This window comes from Haliotis asinina, chromosome 8 (assembly GCF_037392515.1).
Source record: "Haliotis asinina isolate JCU_RB_2024 chromosome 8, JCU_Hal_asi_v2, whole genome shotgun sequence".
NCBI classification, from domain to species: domain Eukaryota; kingdom Metazoa; phylum Mollusca; class Gastropoda; order Lepetellida; family Haliotidae; genus Haliotis; species Haliotis asinina.
Window position 1 is genome coordinate 27,801,520 of NC_090287.1, and position 25,293 is coordinate 27,826,812.

At 37.7% G+C, this 25,293-nt stretch overlaps 1 protein-coding gene across 14 annotated transcripts in view; it reads left to right on the top strand.

Annotated features, from left to right (window-relative positions):
• The window catches only part of LOC137293506 (echinoderm microtubule-associated protein-like 1), an 81,674-nt gene extending 57,065 nt beyond the window's left edge, over nt 1-24,609 (top strand). For 9 of the 14 annotated variants that reach the window (XM_067824092.1, XM_067824096.1, XM_067824091.1 and 6 more), the window contains 17 exons: nt 3,630-3,756; nt 4,337-4,486; nt 4,903-4,975; nt 8,881-8,928; nt 10,728-10,829; nt 11,545-11,646; nt 12,049-12,183; nt 12,745-12,844; nt 13,569-13,726; nt 13,887-14,012; nt 14,424-14,555; nt 14,814-14,970; nt 15,874-15,971; nt 16,744-16,831; nt 17,485-17,580; nt 18,012-18,142; nt 19,787-24,609. In XM_067824092.1, the coding sequence (XP_067680193.1) occupies nt 3,630-3,756; nt 4,337-4,486; nt 4,903-4,975; nt 8,881-8,928; nt 10,728-10,829; nt 11,545-11,646; nt 12,049-12,183; nt 12,745-12,844; nt 13,569-13,726; nt 13,887-14,012; nt 14,424-14,555; nt 14,814-14,970; nt 15,874-15,971; nt 16,744-16,831; nt 17,485-17,580; nt 18,012-18,142; nt 19,787-19,915 (1,952 nt within the window). In that variant the 3' untranslated portion in view covers nt 19,916-24,609. The remainder of the gene's footprint in view (nt 1-3,629; nt 3,757-4,336; nt 4,487-4,902; nt 4,976-8,880; nt 8,929-10,727; nt 10,830-11,544; nt 11,647-12,048; nt 12,184-12,744; nt 12,845-13,568; nt 13,727-13,886; nt 14,013-14,423; nt 14,556-14,813; nt 14,971-15,873; nt 15,972-16,743; nt 16,832-17,484; nt 17,581-18,011; nt 18,143-19,786) is intronic. The other 5 variants (XM_067824100.1, XM_067824090.1, XM_067824094.1 and 2 more) reach the window with 1 other exon arrangement.
• Nucleotides 24,610-25,293: the final 684 nt, after the last annotated feature.

The following is a 25,293-nucleotide window of genomic DNA, read 5'->3' on the forward strand; positions in this document are numbered from 1 at the left end:
ACAAAAGTAGTTAAAAATGCTACAGGGCTTTGACATGTTTTTGCTCTTATATGTCATTAGCAGAATTATGATATATGCATGAGGATGAATGTTTGAATGTACATGTTCAACATTTAGTTTTCATGATTTGGGGAACAAAATATAGACATGGTTTTGTCAGTGATTTAAACAAATTACACGTGTACTGAAAAGTTGGAGCAATTGCTGTGGCATTCATGGTTTCGAAGGGCAGTTGGGTAGCCTAGTGGTTAAAACATTCTCTTGTCACACTGAAGACTTGGCTTCCATTCCCCACTTGGGTAAAATGTTTGAAACCCATATTGCTGCAATGTTGCTAAAAGCTGCTATATTTTGTAAAGAAGTAAATTATTTGTACTGGACAGTAAAGTATTTGTATTTGATAGTAAAGAATGGAAGAGAAATGAGTGGAAATGATAAGGAACTTTGAGAATTATGTCTTATGACAGGTAGATTGTACACTTCTGTTATGAATTAGACAGTCTCCCTCAGCTTCAAGATGTGACATTGATAGAGTCCTGAGAGGAGGTCATTTGTGGATTAGTATCATCAGTATGGACATTTAAAAATAATATAGGCTGTTATGTTTGGGGCTCAGACTGTTCATCTGATATATACTAGTCTATCAATGATATATCTGTATGCATTATATATGTGTGATAGACGTGGAGGCATGTTGTACAGCGTTACTCGATCTTCAGGCTTCATGGTATACTGTCACATCTGTCGACGTTTTATGTCACTGTTAAATGTACATGTACCTTCCCAATCAATTCTGTTCAAGGATGCCTATTGATTTTTGTGGTTGTTCAATGCAAGAGCTTCAAGTCTCTTCATTTAAAAAAAGTCATTCTAAAAAAAGTTGTTGGAAGCAATAGATTCTGAATATTTGTATGTAGTACCGGCATGTTTGGCTGAACAGTTTCAGCACTTTTAAATAGGTCCCGAATATTTCTTATGATAGTCATGGTGACATATGGGTATAGTATGTTCGTGCTTTCTAGAAACCTTTAGCATTCTATGTGTTAATATTTCTTGGTAGCAGTGCAAATTCGCATACATTTTGCTTTGCTATCAAGAAATAATATTATCAAGGTCTTATCAGTATTTGAATTGGCAATAATGTAAAAAGAAAGATATATGAAATATTATATATGAAATGGAATGGTTAGTCTTCATGTACTACACATGCAAATAGAGACCACCACTGCCCACATGCGCTGTCTACATGTAATCTATATATGTAAATGATAGGGTGATATTATCTACATGTAGTCTACATATGCAAATGAGAAGGAGATGCTATCTACATGTAATCTTCATGTGTAAATGAGAGGGTGATACTATTTACGTGTAATCTTCATATGCAAATGAGAGGAGTGAAATTCATTTAATATGACCATTTTGTTATTACAAACAACCATGGATCCAGTTTTGTTCAATGGATTATTCCTCCATAAATAAAAAGATATCAAAGGTGCAAATGGAATTTATCATTACTAGTCATTGTCTTGTACCACAGAGGATTTTAATTGCTACAGTAAGTTTAAGTATGGACCTGAATTTGTGGCATTAATAGAAGTTAGATTGTGAGGTGAAAAAACACCATTGATAACTGTATCAGTTGTGACATTAATAGCAGAATGCTCTTGCAGTGCCTCCTTTGGTTTGTAATAAAAGCCAAAAGTCTGTTATTCTTTCCACAAAGACCATGGTAAGTCAGTGATATTATGGGAGTTTCAATCAATTTCGCAAGTTTGCTTTGTAGAATTATGTCCCATGACATTTGTTACGGACACAGATTGGTACAAATTTACACACACCAAAAAGTAGCAGGTGTGGTAGTTTTAGTGTTACAGTGTCGAGTTGAATCTTAGACCTGTTAAGCGTTGTGTCTACGTTGACATCACTGTAGTGGTAGTACCAAAATCACCAACAAAACAGGGCCCAGTGTGCTAAATACCTTCAGGAACATACATTTTTGTTTGTGCTAATTCACACCATAAGTTATTTTTTCAGTGTATGGCTTCCCCAAAGGGGTATTCAAGATTGTGTTTCAGTGTTTTTTGTCATCACTATGTTTTAGTTATATTGTTTTCTTTTTGCAATTGCTAGCATTTGGTAAGTGTCCTCCTCCCCAGACTGCTAGTTTAACCTTCTTTTGCATAATTATGTGTGTCTGTTTGGTTGGACTGTCCTTTCCTATTCTGTAACACAAGAAACCTTTAGTGATAACAGGTTCTGTTGATTCAGATTGACATCCATCTTCAGCATGAGGGACACAAGTGTGAATGCTTAAGATGGTTTGGATTAGAATATTCTGATTGGAACTTCATCTTATAGAACATCTTCATTTGCTGCTTGAATTGTAAAAATAAAAAAAGTAATTCTTGTTTCTGTGGTAACAGTGGTGAGTTTGTATGACTTTATTGGTTGCACAAAAGAATTGGTATTGAAAACACTTGATTCATCATTGCATTAATATATATTTGAGGAACATACTAGTGAACTGTTGATTACTGTGTATGTTGTGACATTAATTACAACTTAGTGAGACAATACAAGAAAACATGTTTAGAATTCCTGTTCTGAAAATAATCAACTCATAAGGCTATATGCATGTACCATAAACTGCTGATGCAAATATTTACATGTTGTTAAGTACATGTATGCTCTGAAGTTGTAAGTATTTTACAATATTTAAAATCATTTTTAATATATTGTTAAGTACATTCTCTGACCATGTGATGCAACAGATATGGAAGAAGTGTTAGATGAAAAATATGGGAAGCTCAGTGGGGTGAGTGCTTTTTGCACTGATTTCCTCTGTTTGAATCCACACAAGGGTGCACTTCCACCGTCTCCCATAGTGTGGCTGGGACAGTGTTGAAGTGGCATAAATCCAAACTCACTCACACATGCAGAGGAAGAAATAAGATAGAACCTGTTATGAGTTACAATTAAATACGATAACAGTTGCTGTGAAATACTGACATTGTATATGACATCAGTCACAGACCACTGAATGCTGCACCATCAACCTTTAATTCCATGCATGCTCATGTGGATGAGATTTGTGAGTGGTTACAGTTGTTTGAGTTTTATTTCTAATGATAAAGAACACAAGGAACTGGAAATATTCAGTAGCAGTAGCCATGTTTCTATTAAATATAATGTGTAAATTTAAGCTTGACTTTTGCTGTTATTATGTATAAGGCGATGTTACACCCAATAGTAGTTTGCAAATCATATCACATATGCAAGTATAAATATATACAGTGTTAAGAATGTGGTCTTAGAATGTTCCGGAATCATTACCATGTCCTGTGGAAGTGGATGCTTTGTGCTAATTTTAGTATGTTTTCACTCAATGTTGTTATGCTTGATGTGTTAATTTTGTGGTGAAAATGGATTAATTTAGTTCAGTGTGTTTTCAAAGAAGTGCTTTGGTCTTGTATATAAATGTGAATATCATGCATGTAATATATATATTTTGTGAAATGCATCAGATAAATATATCAGCTGTGGTATGATGAAGTTTCTATGAGGTCAGTTTAGCCTTGATTAGCCTTGATGATTTATGACATGGTTATCTCCCCTGTGTGTTTCAGAGGAGGGATACCTGAAGATCTACATCCGTGGGCGGCCAGTCACGCTGTACGCACCCTCTACCCTCACTGACTACAATCTGTCGAAGATAGGGGAAGCTCCATCAGAAACACTGCAGGTGGAATGGGTGTATCCTTCTCTTGAATAGCTGATGTTTTCATGGACACTCCCTTTGGCTTCTGGGGCAGAGTTAGGTTAATGCATCCCAGGGGAGATGTTATGGCAGAGTGTGTTCAGTGAACCCATTTCTTTGAATACTGAATGCCATTTAAAAGTGGTCAGATATAACATATTTTGGAGCACGGTTTCTCAGTAAAGTACAGATTCTAGTACTTTTGTTGTGTTGAGTCCCATCTAAATATTCAAACCCACACCCTCAGGGTCAGGTTGTGCGGGTTGGCCGACTGACTTTGTGTGCTGGCGATTTGGTGCCTAAGACTGTGGGTTCATATATTGGATGGGGTTCAACCCAACTAAAGTACCAGAATCTGTACTTTAAGTTGCCATCCCAAATATAATATTTTAACCCATTTCTTGTTTGATGTGACACCTGATCACTGACTGGATGCTTGGTCCTATATTGTCTACTGAGGCCATGTTGCTGTTTTGGTGTTGTTGACTGTACTGTGCTTACTTGTTCACTCACTCAATTTATTGCTTAATGTGAGGTTTCTGCTTCATCTTATACTTTGTTCCTTAACTGAAAAAGCTATGGTTATCGAGGGCGGGATTGTCGTTCCAATCTGTATAACCTACCGACAGGAGAGCTTGTCTACTTCATTGCAGCAGTTGTGGTTCTCTACAATGTTGAAGAAAATATGCAACGCCACTACCTCGGGCACAGCGATGATGTCAAGTGGTAAGAAGGGGAGATTATGTACTCATTTGTCAGGAGTATTCTTAGTGGAATATATGTCATGGCATGCGATGTAATATATTAAACTAGCATTAAACTACCCCCAAGTGGTGCCTTTTGCTGTTTACAGGCTTTTGTGATTTATTATTTTCACAGTTTCAAAGGAAATGTTTCCGACTTTGTCTCAAAAGTGAGAGGTGTGTATCGTTATGGAATGAATACATTTTATACACCAGTTGAATGAGGAGTGGTGGAGTATCCCAGTAGTTAGTGTCCACTCATGATGCTGAAGATGTGTCCCCGTTTGATGTATTGCTTAAAGCGTCGTAGAACGATACTCACTTTGCTCAGTGACACACTATTACATGTATTGCATGACATACTGCACAATGTGCTGATCTCATTGGCTCTCTTTCCAGTATCGCTATCCACCCGGACAAGATCCGTATTGCGACTGGTCAAGTTGCCGGCCATGACAAGAAAGAAGGAAAAGTAAGTGTGACCAACTGACCATGTCCGCAGAGACAGGTCCAAGACCTATTGCATGGACTTCCTCAAATGTATCTAACCAGTACGCCAGTGTTCTTAATTAAGTTTGGAGCTTAAGGGTCCTTCCATTTAGAAGATTTTGGGGAGACCCATGGTTAAGAACCATCAGGGAACATCTTCAAGGACCCCCAACTTTTAACTTACTTTTGAACACAGAATCTGGCCTCACTGTTGTACATACTCTAAAAATACGAACCAACTAAATATACAAAACCTATAATGTTGTAATGATAGTGAATTATTTAGTTAAAATTCCTTTAAAACAAAATGTTTTTTGAAGGCTTTATTGTGTCAGTAGTTGAGATTATAGAGAAGTAAGATAGAGAATATCTATTGCATTTCTTGGTCGTATTAAGAGTAACAACAGTGTCATAATTACATGTTTATGCCAATTAATATTATTGTCATCATAATCATCCAGCTAAACAACTATTGTTGTGTTTGTTGGTGGAAGTTACCACAATGTTGATGTTGACCCTCCCTACACTAATCTGTGGCTCATAATATGCTTGGTGGGGCTACAAACTGATACCTTAGAATGCTTGCATAACCATGGTCAAAGAGAAACTAGTTCCTGCACAGGGCTTCAAATATGTTTTTTGCCACTTAAATCAAATAGGAATGAATTATTTCTTGAATAAGGATTTGCAGCATGGGAAACATTCTCTCCTTGAAAGCACATGATTGATGAACCTGAGATTTTGCCTGTGCCATAGCCCTAAATTTTTCACTTTTCTTTATCTGAATTTGAACAATAATTACTGCTGGGAACTTTCTACCATATTTTAAGACATGATAGACAGTATATGCAATGTGCAATGAATAACATGTGTTACACATATTCATATTTTGGGGTTGCATAGTGAAAGTACAACTGATGTACGGTTAGTTTGTTGTACAGAGTTGTCTTTTCGGTGTGCCAGAAACCTGAAATATGCTTGGCATTTAGAAAGTGGTCAAATATAACATTTTATTTTGGGTATTACACTTTCTCAGTACAGATTTTAGAACTTTCATCAAAGTATAGTCCCAAGTATAAGATATGTTATCAGAAACCTATTGTTGTGGTTCAGATCCTGCATTGCCCCAAATATGTTTGTCAGCATTACACACAGGTTCCAGGGCTTCAACAAAGTTTCATAAATGTGCAACCTGCGTCTCTTTGGGCTTTCCACCTAGTTAACGTAGACATGCAGTAATATGATTGGAATACAGTTCATGATGGCTTCACACACAAAAATTTTGCAAAAATGAGAAAGATAAAAAAAAGCTACAAAACCCAATGGTTCACAACTTTTTTATTCCAGTCTTGCAGTTTTGTTTCATTGCTTCCAACATTTGTTCAGATTATATATCTAGCCAACACAATTCAATATTCGGAATTATTATGCATTCAAAATTTCTGTTTTGTTATCTCATTATTGGAAAGCCATTAGTCAACAACACAGCAGATGTGAACACATCTATTGATCAATAACAGTCGCATACCAATAGCCTTAAAATAAGTGTATGGATATATGTGTGTTATTTGTATAATGTATGTTATCCATAAGCATTCAAAATGGTGGTTATAGTCATGACAAAGCAGGATATATGTATGCACATGAGAGTATATTTGATACAGTTACCATGTTAGAAATTGCATCTAGAGAAATTTACTGGAATGTGGTGAATTCATAAATTCTTATGCTTGAACTTACTCAGTATGACTTATTTTTTCTTTCAACAAATCTTGGTGGGATTTCAGAGCAGATTTTATGGAATGGTACCAATGAGTTTCTGAGTTTGAATGTGAAACTGAGTTTATTGTTCCGATGTCGCCATGTACCAAATCTGTCATTCTCAAATATTCATGATATATACAAGTAGCAACAAGATTCTGTGTTAAAATCTACGTAAAGATGACATCCATTTAAAATCTGATAGAGCCATGATTGTCAATATGTTTATGAATGGATTATAATGATTATTATGTATAGGTTGGAATGACAGGTTTGGTTGCTGATATTGATCCTTCAACCAGCCAAGCTTGATGTTTTCTACACAACTGCAGCAGCTGCAGGAAAATTATGTATTTTATAAAACAAAAAAAACATGTTTTTATGTTTGTGAGACTGTTTTTAGGGTTTTTTGTTTTTTTTGATTCCTTCCGTGATTCATTTAGAATATTTCAATAATATTTCTAGAGGAGGGGTAACCTGAGACAGAATAAGTCCCTATCAACCTGTACTATCAACATAATATATCAACATAAGAATTGACAAATTGATCAGGATATCAGGGTCAGTGACTTGGTAGATGATATTTCATCGTCCTCTAACAGAGTCAGGTTGGTGGGATACCCTTGTGGTTAACGCATTGGCTCATCATGCAGAAGACCTGAGTTTGCATCTCCTCATGGATACCATGTGTAAAGCCCATTCCTGGTGTTCCAAGACGTATGTTGCTGGAATATTGCGTAAAGCTAAACTCCGCCAGGTAGTCAATCAAACAGAGTGGATTGTTGATCACGATACTAAGTATTTATTTGTCTGGTCCAGAATAGATTATTTACAGACTGTTTTCATAAAGCTGAAATATTGCTTTGAACAAAAGATTTACTGCTAAATTGTGAATTTGTGAGTGTAATGCACACCCAACTGACATCAGTGAGGCGAGCGGATGCTATGTGAGGCAGTGTCAGGCCTGCTGTGCTTGTAACGTAAGCCTTTTAAGGACATGGGAGAAGTGAATGCAAGAGAATTGTCACGATATCCTGAGATTTTAAACATAGACTTACTGCTAATAGGAATTTCAAGTCTTGTGGAAGATCAGCTTCTTTATTGCTTGAAAATGGCAAATGTATCTGTACTGAAATGTTGCTATTGGACTTTAAAGAAGTTTATCAACAATAAAGATTTGTCATTCCTATAACTTGTACTTACAACTTCTGGAATGGCTCTCAAACAGTTTACTTACTACAGTGGACGCCCTCTGAATCAGCATTCATTTGGACTGGCAATGTTGTTAAAGACAGCATGCTTGTTTAGAGAACCTGTCCCTTTTCAACCTGATAATGATCTTCTGTGTGCCATGAAATCACACTGAACAATGTGTTTGTAGTCATCATACTCTGGAGTAGGCTGATGAATTGCATGAAAATCTTTTTATCAGCTGAATTTTCTATTCAAGAGTTAATTTTAATCTACCCCATCTAGCCATCATAACTCGGTGAAAGACTGACCATTTGTGACACAACAGCTGATTTATGATACCTTAGTGACATGTGTCTCTCACCAATTTTCCTTATCCAAATCAAGCAACACCATGAGCATAAAACTGATGGTAATCATCTGTGTTGTTATACAATCAGCCAATCAAAAAGAGAGATACTGGATGCTGGTTTAGAGAGCATTCATTGGCGGTGTTTGTTGTGCTGAAATACGGAAAAGACTTACGCCAGATTAGAGGGAGTGAAAGTGATATTAAATTAACTAGCTTCACCCAGGACAAAATTCTAGTGCTGATATTGAGAGCATGCTGAAAGGGCTGCTGGTTTTTGAGGGCTTTAAATGTACCAAGATGAGAATTCCGTAAGTGTCGTGTACAAGAAACTGACATCAGTGAGATGACTTTATAATACATAAGGCCACATTCATAACTGATGCCTTTTAAAGACAGAGTAAATACATGAAAAATGTCAAGGTATTCTAGACCACCAGCTTGGCAGGTTGAAGGAAATGTTGTATGTCTGAGTCCTGACACGTCATTCTTATTGCACGTCATCATCTTATTTATCATTTTCTGGCCTTTTTCTGTCCCCTTCATTTGCACTGTTGTAAGCTTTTTTATGATTTATGCACGTTCAGAAAAAAAGAAATAGTACCTCTGAAGTAACAGATTATGACGAGAAATGGGTAAGTGCATGACCTTGGCGCGATGGTGTTATAGCCAATCACATTACAGCTTTCTAACATTTGTATAGCCATGAACAAACTGAGAGCAAGAAACATCCTTCTGATTTGAAAACAAAACATTTTCAAAATCTGAAAATTGAATCTAAATCTGTTCACATTTGAAAATGGAAACAAAAAGGACTGACATTCTTGCTTGCAGACTGTTCTCAGTAATGGCTGACTAACCCATCATTTATTCCTATTATCCAGACCACTCAGTTGGAATTATGAAATATATATATAGCCACAAGTGATTAATGTTGATTTGAAGTCATTTATTTTTTAAAATTCTTTTTTATAAAAGTAATGATGAATCAACATATATGGAAAAATAGTGGGTGACTTGGTAATGAAAATTTTGTGAACAAAATGAAGCCACATGGTTTAAGGTTTTTGTTTTGTTGTTTAATCAGTGAATTGTTTTGATACCCAGTTCTCAACTGCATGTAACCTGTAGTTAATAGAAGATGTATAGAACAAGGATGGTTTAATTCTGTTGAATAAGTTTTGGAAGCAATATTTTAAGGCATATATAACCAGCTAGTTTAGAAGGTGTCAATCTTTCATTGCACACACTGCAAAATGTGAAGTATCGGGCTGAGATACTCTTTTCCACGCAATGTTTTTGTTGTTTCAGTGTGACATTGATGTGCATAAGAGTGCTAAAAATGACAGCGTGTATTATGTTAGTGTCTGTACACATCGCATTTTTGAGCCCAAACTGACTCACCCACTCAGTGTTTGTGTATATACTATATATGTAAACTGCATGTGTAAGAATTTTGACTTCAGTGTGTGTACATCACTACTGTAGTTAAATGTGACATGTGAATGAATATTGTGAAGTGTGAATACTCACCCCAGTAGTCTATAGAATTGTAATCCTTGTATCTTCTATGTTATGTGTTCCACAACATGCTTGAATAGCATACTTATTACCCTCACATACATTCCAATTTTGACCATATTTTTTAAATTAGTTTCATATTTCATTTCTAAAAGACAAGTTGTTAATGTATTCTTTTCATCAACCCATTAAGAATAAATTTGATTTTGGATTCTTTCTTTTTTATCTTACTTTAATCACAAGTAGGCAGTACTTACTGCTTTGTTTTATGGTGAAGTCTTTCTTTAAATTTATTAAAGTGAACTAGATTCATTATGCATACAATCATATATTCAAGAATTTTCAGTTCAAGCGTTCTCTTACACATATGTTTCTAAAATGTTTTTAATATGTTTTCTAAGGAACCTGTGAAGAGAATGAACTTAGACTTATGACTGACAGGCACTTTTAAGTAACATTCTTAATTCTTTGATTTTTTCCCCCCATTCACTTTTTCTTACTTTTCTTTACTTGAACATAATTGTATTTCAGTTAGATAGCTGACATGTGTTTTTCTTTGTAATCTGAAAGTGGTATTCAAATGAAAACCATCATCACTACAAAATCAAAGAGTAGTATATTTTTGTGTGATCATTTTGATTTGTTTTCAAGACAATTTGACTCTGCTTTGTGAATGATCTTTTACAAAGGCAAGAAGTTTGCACTCTGATGTGTCTTATTTTCCAAACTGTTATGATTAATGCAACATTTGAACTGTAATCAAAATAGAAGACTGAAATTATACGGTCTATCATGGTATTTAATTTGAAAGGTAGAAATGTCTGAAATACCAATGTTCATCTTGTTGAGAAACAACAAGTTTTCTGTTATATGTTTTGCGAACAAATGATATAAACATTTTGTTTCCTTTCAGCCACACATTCGTATCTGGGATTCAGTGAGCCTCAGCACATTGAATGTGATCGGTCTGGGGGACTTCGACCGGGCTGTGTGTTGTGTCTCTTTCTCCAAGCTGGTAACTATGTATATCAAGTCTTCTGTACCAGAACAGTTAGGTAGTGCCACTAGAAATGTGCCCCGCTCTCTCAGTCTCTCACACCCTCTTGTTCCATCCACGAAATCTGATGCATTTGTTAATAAAAGTAACATGACAGCCAATGGATAGCTCCAGAAGTCTGAGGGCAGTCAGGTGGTCTAGTTATTAAAGTGTTTGCTCATCACAGTGAAGGCCTGACATTGATTCCCGAAATGAGTTAATGTGTAAAGCCCATTTCTGGCGTCCCTGCCATGATTTTGTGGGAACATTGCTAAAAGCATGTAAAACCAAACTCAATCCCTCACTTGGCACTGGCTAAACTACACTGTCAGTCCTTGAAATATTTTTGAGGGTGACACCTGAGAAAGTTGATCTTGATCTTGGTTCCTGTGAGGAAGATCTGGTTCAGTTCCACGCAAGTAGAATGTGTGAGCCCTACCATGGTTTTCAGTTTGTTTTATATCTGACGGTTCTATGAACATATACACAGATAGTGTTGACAGTAATGAACAAAAAACCTTTTTGAACAAGTTATTCAGCTAATACCACTACAATCTGGCAGAATGATGACAATTTTTGTTGCTAAAATATGAATCAAAGAGTATATATGAAATTTCTCATCAGAACCCATGAATTATGGTTTGTTGAAATGGCATTGTATCATCAAAGTAAGGGAGACAACTTCGTGTTTCAGGATGGAGGGCTCCACCTGGTGGCAGTGGATGATGCAAATGAGCATGTGATCTCAGTGTGGGATCTCAGTCGAGACAAACCTCACAAGATCACAGAAACAAAGGTCAGTGGTTACATTATAAGTTGTCATTGGTCATGAGGGGTTGATGTAGATTTAGAGTTATCTCCCTTACATGGATTTGCATTCACAGAACATCGCTAATTTCTGTCCATCATGTATGATTCAATGTTATTCAAGATAAAGAATTACTACCACAAAGTTACAAATGTGTTCGGCATGCTCAGCAGGGTACATAGAAATGTTACTGTCTTGTCACTGGGGTTCATTGAAAATAATAGAGGAACGCTCAGCCAATCAGAAGACAACACTTATGTGTGTGGTAGGATTATGTACAATTATAAATGTTTGCACTGAATGACCACACCAGTGAACTTATAGAGAAATCCTCGTACTACTATATTAACAAGATTCGACCTATGAGAAATCATGTTGCATTTATTGCAGAGTTCTACAGAACCCGTCCTGGCAGTTGAGTACCACCCACAGGAGAAAAACAGCATTGTGTCTTGTGGCAAGAGTCAGATCACCTTCTGGACTGTGGAGGGGGGATCTCTTGCCAAGAAACAGGGAATCTTTGATGTAGGTATTTGTATTGAGTAGGCAAGTGCAAAGTCAGTTCCTGTGTTTGTTTTAGGGTAAAATATGTTAAGTTACAGGGCTTTTTCAGAGACTGCAGTGAAGACTTGTTAAACAAAGTTTAGTCAGGAAACCCTTCCTCAAGGACAATCAAGTTTTCCTTGAAATTGCTAGTTCTTATTAACAGATTCATTAATTCAGCAGTAAAGTTAATCGTCTTTCGTGAATTTAACTAGAAATTCCCAAGCCAACATATTTGTTAAAGAATTTGTCTCACTCAATCCAAAGATGGAACTTAGCAAGTAGACAATTTGAATGAAGCCACTTTTAGAATTATACTGAGTGTGTTAAATTTTACACTACTTTTTGGAGTATTCCAGCAGTATTACTGCAGAGAATTAAATTGACTCCGAGAGCACTGCCCCAGTGGGTAAATAACTATCATAATGACTATAATTTATATGAGTATGTGTTATAACATGTTTACATGCATATGCTTTGAAATGCATGCATGGAATAGCCATTCCATGGTTTTGTAACAAATGTTACTCTTTGTCTCCACAGAAACATGACAAGCCAAAGTATGTGTTGTGCTTGGCCTTTGCTGATAATGGGGACGTGATCTCAGGAGACTCCAATGGCAATATCTTCATTTGGGGCAGAGGTTTGTCTGTATTTTAGAGCATCAATATAGAACATGACATAAACCTAATGTTCAGATATTTCAGTCAAGATTGGTATAACAGAAACGTATACATGCTGAAAACCTTGCAGTTTGTATTGATAACATTTATTACATTGCTTTGTGTATCACGTCTTCTGTACTGGAACAGTCGGGTAGTGCCACGAGAAATGTGCCACACTCTCAGTCTCTCCAGGGAATCTCATGCATTTGTTGATAAAAGTAACATGACAGCCAATAATTAACTGGATAGCTCCAAAAGTCTGAGGGCAGTCAGGTAGTCTAGTGATTAAAGCGTTCACTCATCACACTGAAGGCATGACATCGATTCCCGAAATGAGTTAATGTTTGAAGCCCATTTCTGGTGTCCCAGCCATGATTTTGCTGGAACATTGCTAAAAGCACGTAAAACCAAACTCGATCCCTCACCCACTCCAAAGATAGGGAGAGGTTTATAATTTCACTTGGCACTGGCTAAACTTTACTGTCAGTCCTTGAAATATTTTGAGGTTGACAGCTGAGTAAGTTGATATTGAACTCGGGTATTGTGATGAAGATTTGGTTCAGTTCCACACATATCGAATGTGTGAAGCGAAGTATTCTAGCCCCTACCATTGTTTCCAGGTATATTTTATAAGCGTATAATTTATAACATTTAGGACATTGCTGTGTATAAATCCCAATCCAGCTATTTGTTCTGTTTCAGGAACTAACCGGATCAGTCAGGCTATTAATGGTGCTCACGAAGGGGGAGTATTCTCAGTGTGTGTCATGAAGGATGGGACTATTCTGTCTGGAGGGGGAAAGGATAGGAAGGTCATCCAATGGGACAGCACTTACAAGAGGACAGGTTTAGAAACTGAGGTTAGATCACCCCTTTCATATCATGGAACATTCTGAAATGACATCTTAATGATCTTATTCATGTGTTTGTGGGATGTTTTTGATGACATGATATATTTTGATAGTTACTAGCAACTTACTCAGTGATTAGAGGATTTCATGTTATTCCTTCCTCTTCCAGATACCAGAGATGTTTGGCCCAGTGAGGACGCTGAGTCAGGGAAAAGGGAACTTGATTCTTGTGGGCACCACACGCAATGCTGTGCTTCAGGGCAGTCTTGACCTGGAGCTGAACCCTATTGTCCAGGTGAGGAACAGAGTAACCTTCCCTTGTGTGTGTACATTATACTGTCTGATGGCATAAGACAGTATTTTGGTATTGGTCTGAATGATAGTGTGGAGATGGTGTTTTTATCAGATATTGTCGTAGATCACATTTGAGTTGGTGTGTGAGGTGATGTTTTAGGTGGCATTGAGGTTATGTTTCAGGTGGCGTTAAGGTGATGTTTGAGATGGTGTAAGTTACAAATGTTTGAGATGATGTTTGAGTGTTTCAAATCCTGTCAGCAGTGGTTGAATGTTTCAGGTGATATTTGTTTATATGAGATTTCTGTGTGATGTTTGAGCAGTGTTTGACAGCGTGTTTAAGGTGATGTTCCATTTGATTTATGATGTTCAAGGCTTGTAATCATGCACCACTGTTTCTTGTCATCTTTAGGGCCATATGGATGAGCTATGGGGGCTTGCTACTCACTCCACTCAGCACCAGTTCCTCACCTGTGGTTCTGACAAGCACATCTACCTGTGGGACAGCATGTCACACTCTGTCATCTGGAGCAAGGAGATCACAGTGAGTAACAAGCACATCCACCTGTGTGATCATGGTGAGGCAAGAGCACATATATCTGTATGGTTATTGTGAATCATAGCACATCTACCTGTGTGATCATGGTGAGCCAAGGTCACAATAGTCTGTACAGTCACACTGAGAGACAAACAGACATACCTCTGGGGTCGCATTAACTCACATCAATGTAAAGAATCACAGTATGTGGCATGTTTAATTCTCTTGAAGTCATCTCATTAACTCCGACTGCCCATGTTTCAGGACCCCGCCCATAGCTGCTGCTTCCATCCCAATGGGATTGTGGCAGCAATTGGCACCCATGCTGCCAGGTGGCTCATCATCGACCTCGCCACAAGGGAGATCGTGAGTGTCCACAGTGATGGCAGTGAACAGATTGAGACCATCAAGTACTCCCCAGGTCAGTTGGTTGGGCAAGTCAAGGCAGGTCTGGGCAGAAGTGTCATCATTGCTATGTAGAGTTTATCCTGTCACTGCTAGGTTCAGAATTCAAAATCATTTATCAATACTCATGTTGCAAAGTGATTGTAGAACTGAAACTGTCGTCAGTATGTGTAACCCTCTGAGCATCAACTGTTAGTGCTATAATTTATGTGGGGATCTGGGGTAGCCAAGTGGTTATAGCATCTGCTCATGCCACAGAAGACCTGAGTCCGATTTCCCACATTCGTACATTGTATGAAGCCCATTTCTTCTGTCCCTGCTATTATATAGCTGGAATACATAATATAAAGCGGTTTAAAACCATGCACACTCACTATACTTTCTATTTGGGTCAGTAGTCATGGTCAGTGACAAAGTTACATGTTTGTAAATCACTTGCTGATAGTTGCACATTTTTATTTTGCATCAACCTGCATCATTATGTTGATACTTACTGTGAAGTTTGTTGTTAAAAAAAAAAGAGTTTTATGCTTTCACATATTGTCGATGAGATTCTGTGGAGGTATAGTTTTCAATGGCTAATGATGCGATTGCCTGGGAAAAAATTCAGAACATTTGAAGGTAACGTTTAGAGGAGTACATATTGTAACATTCGGTAGTCCTTGATATTAATTATCAGCAAGGAATATATTTGTTAGTAACTTTTTTAATCCAGGATTCAGTTGACATTAATATGATATTCAGTGGAACCTATGGAGAATCAAAGTTCAGAACCCCTACTTTCTGGATGAACTAGGTGGAAGCATCTGTAACATTCTCCAGAAATTGGTTCACAACAAATGCAGTCGTTCAGACAATTTCACTAGTAATAAATCTAAGTTGGGATGATATATCATTTACACACTGTAACAACTTGCAGATGGTGGTTACATCGCCATTGGGTCCCGAGACAACTACATCTACGTGTATCAGGTTAGCGATGAAGGAAGGAAATACTCAAAAGTAGGAAGGTGCTCGGTAAGTTCCAACAGAATCTTCTCCACTGTGTGATTCAGATACAGAATGGGTCCCCAGCAGCCTATTGTGGATGAAAGAACTGACTCCTTTAGATTTTGGCCCATAACATCATGTCATTACTCCTTATTTAGGAGTTTAGGATCATATAATGAAAGTGTTGATAATCTGCATTATTTAGGAGTTTAGGATCATATAATGAAAGTGTTGATAATCTGCATTATATGGGAGGTTAGGATCATGTAATGGAGGTCTGCATAATCTGCATTATGTGTGAGGTTAGGATCTTGTAATGGAGGTCTGCATATGCTGAATTATATGGGAGGTTAGGACGAAGTTGCTCTTGCCCATCTTTGTTGTTAGTTATGGTGTATGTTTATGAGCTAGACATATTAATGTATTGGTTTGTTTTGAATTTGCATGATGTGTATTCATGTCATTAAGCCCCTGTGGCCAGTGGATGAGAATCATAACAATTTCATGGGAAGGATACCAGTGATATTTGGATGAGAACCAGTTGGCAAGATTTCTATCAGCCAGTGTTGCTCTACAGTCATTTACACATGGAAATGGTGGAGTAAAATATTTGGCCTGTCAATTGTTTGACCCAGTTCAACTGCCAATAAGGGTACAATTCATTAAGCTCATCTTTGCAGTCATTTAGTAAACTCGTACTAGCAGAAATAACACCTGTTCAAGCTCTTGTTCCCCGACTGGTTGTAGCTTGCAGATTTTGTGATTATTTCATTCACTCACTGTCACATCTATGTTACAGGGACACTCCAGCTTTATAACTCATGTGGATTGGTCGGAAGACAGCCAATATCTAGTCAGCAACTCAGGGGATTATGAAGTCTTATACTGTGAGTAGGATATACGATCAAAGCCTGGCTATAGTGTTTGTTTACAGACTTTTTGCCCCAAACCTTGAGAGTTTGGTGAAAATAAGGGGGCGAGATGGCTAAGGCGCCAGGCTAGTGATCCAGCGAGGTTGAGGTGTCAGGATCAAGCCCACCTGTGACCGGGTTTAAAAACCTTGGAGTCAGCTTTATGTGCAGACTCTTACAGTGTTGTCACAACCCCTAGTGTACAGTACACAACCCTGTGTGCTTAAAAGAATCTGTTGGTATATGACCAGATGGTGGCCACATGAATACGTGCAAACACCCAGATGCGGGTAAAGCAACGTGCAGTGAACTTGGACAAAGTACTGTGACTATATGTCCCAGTCCACCCAGCTGTGAATGGGTACCTCATTAGGATGAGAGTGCATCAGTAAACTTGGTGCACTAAGTAGCAGCAAGAGTTGTATACTCCCAATGGAGTTGAGATTGAAATACGATGTACTGTTGAGACTGACATCCAGTGATTGAGGGAAAAATACCAGGGCCTTGAGCATGCACTAGTGTGTGAATATGTGCGCTATATAAATAAACCTATATATATCTATCTAATCTTTTCCATAAAGCAAAAGGATGGTGAAGATAAAATACAAGTGTTCTGTATTGACTTACAGGGACAGTGAGTTCTTGCAAGCAGGTGACCACACCAGCCTCAGTGCGGGACGTCCAGTGGGCATCTCAAGACTGCACTCTCAGCTTCAATGTTGCAGGTAAGGATGCAGAAGACATGTGTTGGCTTGTGTCTCATTGTGCATGTTGTATTACATAATACACTCAGTTGAAAGAGGATCCATAACTCAACCTGTAGTCTTGCAAGGCATAATCAGCCAACAGCGAGTGAGTTGTTTTATGCGACGCTAAACAGTATTCCAGCTATATGGCAGCGGTCTGTAAGTAATCGAGTTTGGGCCACACAATCCAGTGACTAACAGCATGAGCATAGATCTATGCAATTGCGACAATATGAGATGTGTTAACCAAGTCAGCGAGCCTCACCACCTGATCCATTAGTAGTAGCTCTTCCAACAATCTTGTTAAATCTGGTCCAGGTAAGCAGATATATGTGACCTTGTTGTTTGACGGTAATTAGGTGCATTCATTTTACCATCAAATGCTTAACTAACAATATTGCTGTCTGCAGGAATTTGGCCTGATGGTGCTGATGGCACAGATATCAACAACTGCACCCGTTCACACAAACAGCATCTTGTAGCCACTGGCGATGACTTTGGGAAGGTCAATCTGTTCAAATATCCATGTTGTCAGCCAAAGGTAAGTTCAATATCCTGCAATTTTATTTGCAAGACACCTGTTAAACATGGTGTCTGTGTGACCCATCTCTGTCTCATCAATTCACTGTAACACCTGTGTAACCCATTCCTAATTCTTCAGTGTCTGCAAGTATGACCCATCACTCTCTCTCATCACTGTCTACAAGTGTGACCCATCACTCTCTCTCATCTCTGTCTACAAGTATGACCCATCACTCTCTCTCATCACTGTCTACAAGTGTGACCCATCACTCTCTCTCATCACTGTCTACAAGTGTGACCCATCACTCTCTCTCATCACTTCACTGTAACACCTGCGTAACCCATTCCCAATTCTTCAGTGTCTTCAAGTATGACCCATCACTCTCTCTCATCACTGTCTACAAGTGTGACCCATCACTCTCTCTCATCTCTGTCTACAAGTATGACCCATCACTCTCTCTCATCACTGTAACACCTGCGTAACCCATTCCTAATTCTTCAGTGTCTGCATGTATGACCCATCACTCTCTCTCATCACTGTCTGCAAGTACGACCCATCTCTCTCTCTCATCACTGTCTACAAGTATGACCCATCTCTTTCTCTCATCACTGTCTACAAGTATGACCCATCTCTCTCTCTCATCACTGTCTACAAGTGTGACCCATCACTCTCTCTCATCACTGTCTACAAGTATGACCCATCTGTCTCTCTCATCACTGTCTACAAGTATGACCCATCACTCTCTCTTATCACTGTCTACAAGTATGACCCATCTCTGTCTCTCATCACTGTCTACAAGTATGACCCATCACTCTCTCTCATCACTGTCTACAAGTATGACCCATCTCTCTCTCTTATCACTGTCTACAAGTATGACCCATCTGTCTCTCTCATCACTGTCTACAAGTATGACCCATCTCTCTCTCTCATCACTGTCTACAAGTATGACCCATCTCTCTCTCTCTTATCACTGTCTGCAAGTATGACCCATCTGTCTCTCTCATCACCGTCTACAAGTTTGACCCATCTCTCTCTCTCATCACTGTCTACAAGTATGACCCATCTCTCTCTCTCTTATCACTGTCTGCAAGTATGACCCAACTGTCTCTCTCATCACTGACTGCAAGTATGACAAATATCTCCCTCATCACTGTCTGCAAGTATGACCCATCTCTCTCTCTCATCACTGTCTACAAGTATGACCCATCTCTCTCTCTCTTATCACTGTCTGCAAGTATGACCCATCTGTCTCTCTCATCACTGTCTGCAAGTATGACAAATATCTCCCTCATCACTGTCTGCAAGTATGACCCATCTCTCTCTCTCATCACTGTCTACAAGTATGACCCATCTCTCTCTCTCTTATCACTGTCTGCAAGTATGACCCATCTGTCTCTCTCATCACTGTCTACAAGTATGACCCATCACTCTCTCTCATCACTGTCTACAAGTATGACCCATCTCTCTCTCTCTTATCACTGTCTGCAAGTATGACCCATCTGTCTCTCTCATCACTGTCTGCAAGTATGACAAATCTCTCCCTCATCACTGTCTGCAAGTATGACCCATCTCTCTCGTCACAGTCTGCAAGTATGACCCATCTCTCTCTCTCATCACCTCAACTCTGAAACTACCTGCAACATTGCTTGTTTCTGTTCACAGTCCAGCAGCCATGCCTCTAAGGGGCACAGTAGTCATGTGACTGATGTTGGCTTCCTGTTCGATGACTCTCGGCTCATCTCAACTGGAGGTCGTGACATGAGCATCATTCAGTGGGAGGTTATTGGGTAGATGCAGAAACATGTCCAAAGCCAACCTGAATTTGATAGTACTACTGTTTGACGAGATACTGAACTTCAGTGACAGATGAAACTCATCAGTCAACAACTTTTTGGGATGAAGTAGCTGGATGGTGTGCTGCCCCAAGGCATCACATTGTAGAACTGATGTAACGCAAGCACAAGAAGCACCTGTCAACATATGCCAGGCATTTTTATGTTTAGTTTGTTTCTCTGATGCATGAGTTTGCCAAATGACAGGTTTACGTGTTCTGCAGATTGCTGAGTTCATCATATCACAACCTTGCACAGCTGCAAGTTGTGTTGTAACAACTAATATCAGTCTTGCATCAACTGAAACAACTATACAGTGACACGGATCATATGGTTATTTAAGGCTGACATGCAGGTTCTCACATGAGGAACAAACATGGACACGATCTATTTTCACCTAAGATCGTTATGAGTGTTATTAAGCATTTTTGATAATTGATCGTAACATTTACAATTGGTTGATGATGACGAAGATTTTCAACATGATTTTTGTCTACTTTTTTATTACCGATATCCACAATATGTTTAGTCTTGCAGCAGATGTATGTAATCTGTAAAATACTATTTAAACTCTGTATGTTCAAACTCTATAGTGTAACTGTTAATAAGCTTGTATTTGAGTCAACTTCAACTGGGAAAGAATTGGTAATAACCACATAGTTCATTGATCTTTATTGAAACAGTGGATAAGTCATATATTTCCTGTATTATCTAGAGGTTAAATGGTGTGCCATTACCATGGTATGGTACGTGTTGCAGTTAGGTTCGTTTGGGTTCGGTATGATCATTATGCAGATAATTAACAATAAGAGCCAAAACTTACATTCTTTAAAAACATGGAAAAACAATCACCATAGTATTTGTTATTCTGAATGAACAAAACTGTCCTTTAATGACTAGATAAAAAAGATGTCATGAAACCCTAAAATATTGAAGCTTTGAATTGTATTATGTTTTACCAAACCATAGGCAAAATACCAAGGGTCTGCTAGGTTTCATACCCAAATATTAGTGGACTGGAAGTCATTGAATGTTTATTTCTCCAGGTACTCAGCTACTACTGCTACTACTACAAGGTGACCTGAGCCGTAACAGGCCATTTTGAATATTTTCTTGTTTGTATCCATGTATCATATATGAAACTTTGTCCAGTGTAAAATCAATGGCACTTTTGAAGATGGAGAATGATTTCAATTTATTTATCTGAACTGTGATCTGTTTATATATATTCCCATCCCATACTTTCATTGGAGTGTATTTACATTATGTGATGAACAACATATTGGATACTGATAAGTGGCTGGTCATTTGATAAATCATGCACAGAGAGGGAGGCACGTGACAAAATAAGAGACCGTTTTCTTGACTACATACATCGTTAGTGCTTGATGAGAGTTATAGATAGGAACTTTTTTGAGGAGATTAAGTACAAGTCACCATCCCTTTATATGACCTGCACTAAAAATCATGGGCAGAAGGATTGGATTTGCCATGCTCCTCTTTCCACACTGCTTTGCTCAAGATGACAGAAAATGTAAGATGATAATGGAATCAGTGTGTTTTGCCCATGAAAAATGCCAGGAATAATAATAATGAGTGGTATTCCATTTTGCATGGTGGCATGGTATATTAGTACGGAACGCTTGTAAAACCTGTGTTAGTCTGCACTTGTGCAAGAGCCTTCTTGCGTGAGTACATGGCACTTTAATTGCAGGGGTGATTGGGTAGCCTATAGGTTAAAGTGTTTGTCTTGATGCCTCATGTGGGTACAATGTGTGAAGCCCATTTCTGGTGTCTCTGCTGGAGTATTGCTGAAAGCAATGTAAAACTACACTCATTCACTATAGATGCACATGACTCAATACGACGGAATGAAACCTCTGAACAAATTAAATCTTGTTTTTAAATTTAAATTCACTGGGTATATGAAAAGAGTATTCTCAATTCTATGGACATTCTTTTTCATGTCTTTTCCATGTGATGAAGACACAAATGTACAATGTACTGACAAATAACCTAGGTGCCCACATGAAACAAACTATTTGGGAGTTTTTGTTCAATCCAAATGCGATTTACGATTATATTTGTATGTGTGCATATGTGTATGTGTCTATATATATATATAAATTGTTGGTTCAAAATGCTTTTTTGTGAAAATTGTAAAACAATGTTAATGGCATGTAAATACTTTTTTGTTAAACTAATACATAAAAAAGGGTAACCATAGTAACCACACATATGGAAGCATTGGTATCCATAGTACTGAAACATGCAAATTATATGCTTCTACTATTCAGTTTACCTACTTAGCAATATAAATATATATGTATATCTGTACAGTCTATATACATCTGAAAAGTATTTTCTTATACATGTACAAGGGTATATGTCAACTTTATGTACATTTCATGTTTAAAGATGAGTCGATGTATATTTGAAATGTGTTAGGCATGATGCTTCCAATGTGTTTTAGAATTGCTGCATACCCTTCTTCAGTTACCGTCATATGCTTAGACATTGCCACCATCTGTTGTTTTAGATGTGCTGATGTTACTATTTTAACTTAATGGTATGATATTAAATTTCCTGATTTCATGTTTGTACTCTCTGGTATAAATGTAATAAGTTTTAGATATTAAAAACTATTTTTCCATGAACGATTGCAGCAAGAGCTCAAGCACACTTGGCTCACCTTAAATTATATTTGTTGTCAGGTATGCAGCTCAAAATAATTTGTATGGGCCAGAGCAGTTCATTGTTTTAAACTAGTTCTTTTCTTTCATATTTGTTCGGACGATAATTTCAGGAGGATGTAATACAACAGCATCTGAATTTGGTATAAATTGGATTCTGGTGACTCCATGACATACTTTTGTGCTAAACGAGGGATAAAGATAGATCTCTTTGAGGGGGATAATTAGTTTTATTTCACCATTACAAATAAATCTACAGGTGCACCAAGGGTTTTTGCAAAATGGAAAAAATGATGTTTATATTTCTCAGTATCTCTTTGTTTGCATGTTTCAAAGAACTTACACTCCAGTCAATGTGAAATTAATTTTTCCAGCAGTTGCTTGGAATATATATAAAGAAATAGGTGAAATGTAAAGTTTCATTAGGCTGGCCTGATCAAGAGCCATTTTGTCACATTAGTTTGTCTTCTTTTTACATTCAATTCCAGGAATTCATCAGATAGTAAATGTTTATGTGCTTTTGTGTTAAAGATTGTGTTGTCTGATATGTTGTGTCCTCTCACCATGTGCCCATCTACATTTTTGTCATTCAGATATTTGGAGCTCATTTTAAAAATATCCTGTGACCACTTTGCCACTCATTGTATTAAATGTTGATAAGAGAGAAGTACCTATGTTTGGAGTGATGTATGATGTAAATATATTTCTAGACAGGGCCTGTTTTATGTTGCAGAAATCTACACCTTGTTATAGATAAATTCATTTCTTTTAAACAGGCATGGTAAAAATGATATTACAATATGGCTCCAGATAGAGGTAAGTTCATATGAGAAAAAGGTTTTGGTATAGATTTTAGAGCACTAATTTTTATGAGTGGATGTCCAAGCTTATGATGTTTTCAAACATTTAACCACAAGTAAAGCATTCTATTTGTTTAAGTCAGGTAATAATCAGTGTGATTTGAAATATTTCTCTCCCAAGTTATATTACTGAAGTATACTGGTATAGGTTTTTCATATGAATTGCATACTTTGTTTATTTGCTCATTAATTTGATATATATATTTATCCATGTATATTGTATTCTACAGTATGACTCTATCAGTGTCATACTTATGGTATTGGACACTTTTTCAGTATTAAACTCGATGTATTTAAAAAAGGGTTTGAAAATATCTTAAATCAGACTGTTTAGCTTTTTCATGAAACTAACCGTTTGTGCAATATATTTATGTTTGATGGACACTTCTGACAATTTTCATTTCGTCCTAAGTGCAAATCAAGCTTTATGTCATCAACTTTCCTGCTGAGGTTTTGGTCTTTTTTTAAATTTTGAAACTGATAGTATCATACTTTTAAATGAAAATGGTTTCGGGCAGATAGAATGGAACCTGGGTATGATGTCTTACTGCCCTTTGGGGTCAATCATCACCTGTACCTTTCAGTGTTTGCTACTAATATCGATGTCATCAAGGGAAATATTAAGATCTTACCAGATGTCAATATCTTCAGGTTCCATGTCTATCGACACTTACAAAACAATTCTGCTTAGGTTCATAACTGTCATATGACCCCACTGAAATATTTCATTATTCAGATGATTGGGTTAGCCAAGTTTCATTGTCACACAGATGACCTGTGTTTGACTCCAGGATGTTAGTAATCCATTCATGATGTCCCCTAGCGCATGTGGCTGGAATATGACCAAACAGGATTTAAAACTACCCTGGCCCATTCAGACAGAAACTTCACCTTGAGTATATGCTCATTTTGCTTCACTGTCTCATTATGTTAATTTAAATATTTGACAAGTGACAACATATTAACTTTTTATTTATATACTGCATGATTCACATTTTCACCTTCAAAGACACAAAAAATCCTGGCCCCATGTATACCATAGTAAATTATTCAAATCCCAAATATTGCTTACTCTGGAATAAAATTCTTAAAGTTTCCAATTGGCTTTGCTTTCTGTTATTCTTGTGTAGTTGTACTACTATGTTTCTACTTTGCCGCCCTGACTTTCCACACAGTCTGTCTTAAAATTACGTAATGCTCATGTGAAATGAATGGGGCCAACACAAGTACCTACTCCCAGTGAGAGATTGAGCAGCCTTTTCTACACGCACTCTGTGTGCTGTAGTAGTTCCTTGCAGTCGTACCTGGTAGTATCTGCTCCCTGCGTGAGAGGAATTCGGTAGTTCCTTGTTCCTTGGGGGAGTAGTTGCTAATACCTGCTAGTGCTTGTGCTTTTGAAAGATTGTTTGTCGTTACTTTGCAGCACGCAAAACTATTTCTAAGTTTCGACATTTCTAATCAGAGCAGAGAAGAGGGTTTGGGCTACAGACGACTCTTACGGTCGTCACCATTTCAAAAGGAATAAAACAATATCAATGTCAAACAAATATTAAGACAAAAATACCACGACAGCAATTCATTTATCAATGTGGCATCATGACTCCTACCTGCAGATTAAGCCAATTTGGTTGTACCAACTTGGCATTTAAGAGGATGGAGTACAGCATTACGTTTAATGGTGATTCGTCGAGTCTTGTCAGCCGGTTCACTAATGCTATCTTCTCTATCGTCGTTTCATGGTCGTCAACGCCATTAAACGTCAGTTGACTTCGTTTTACTTGCCT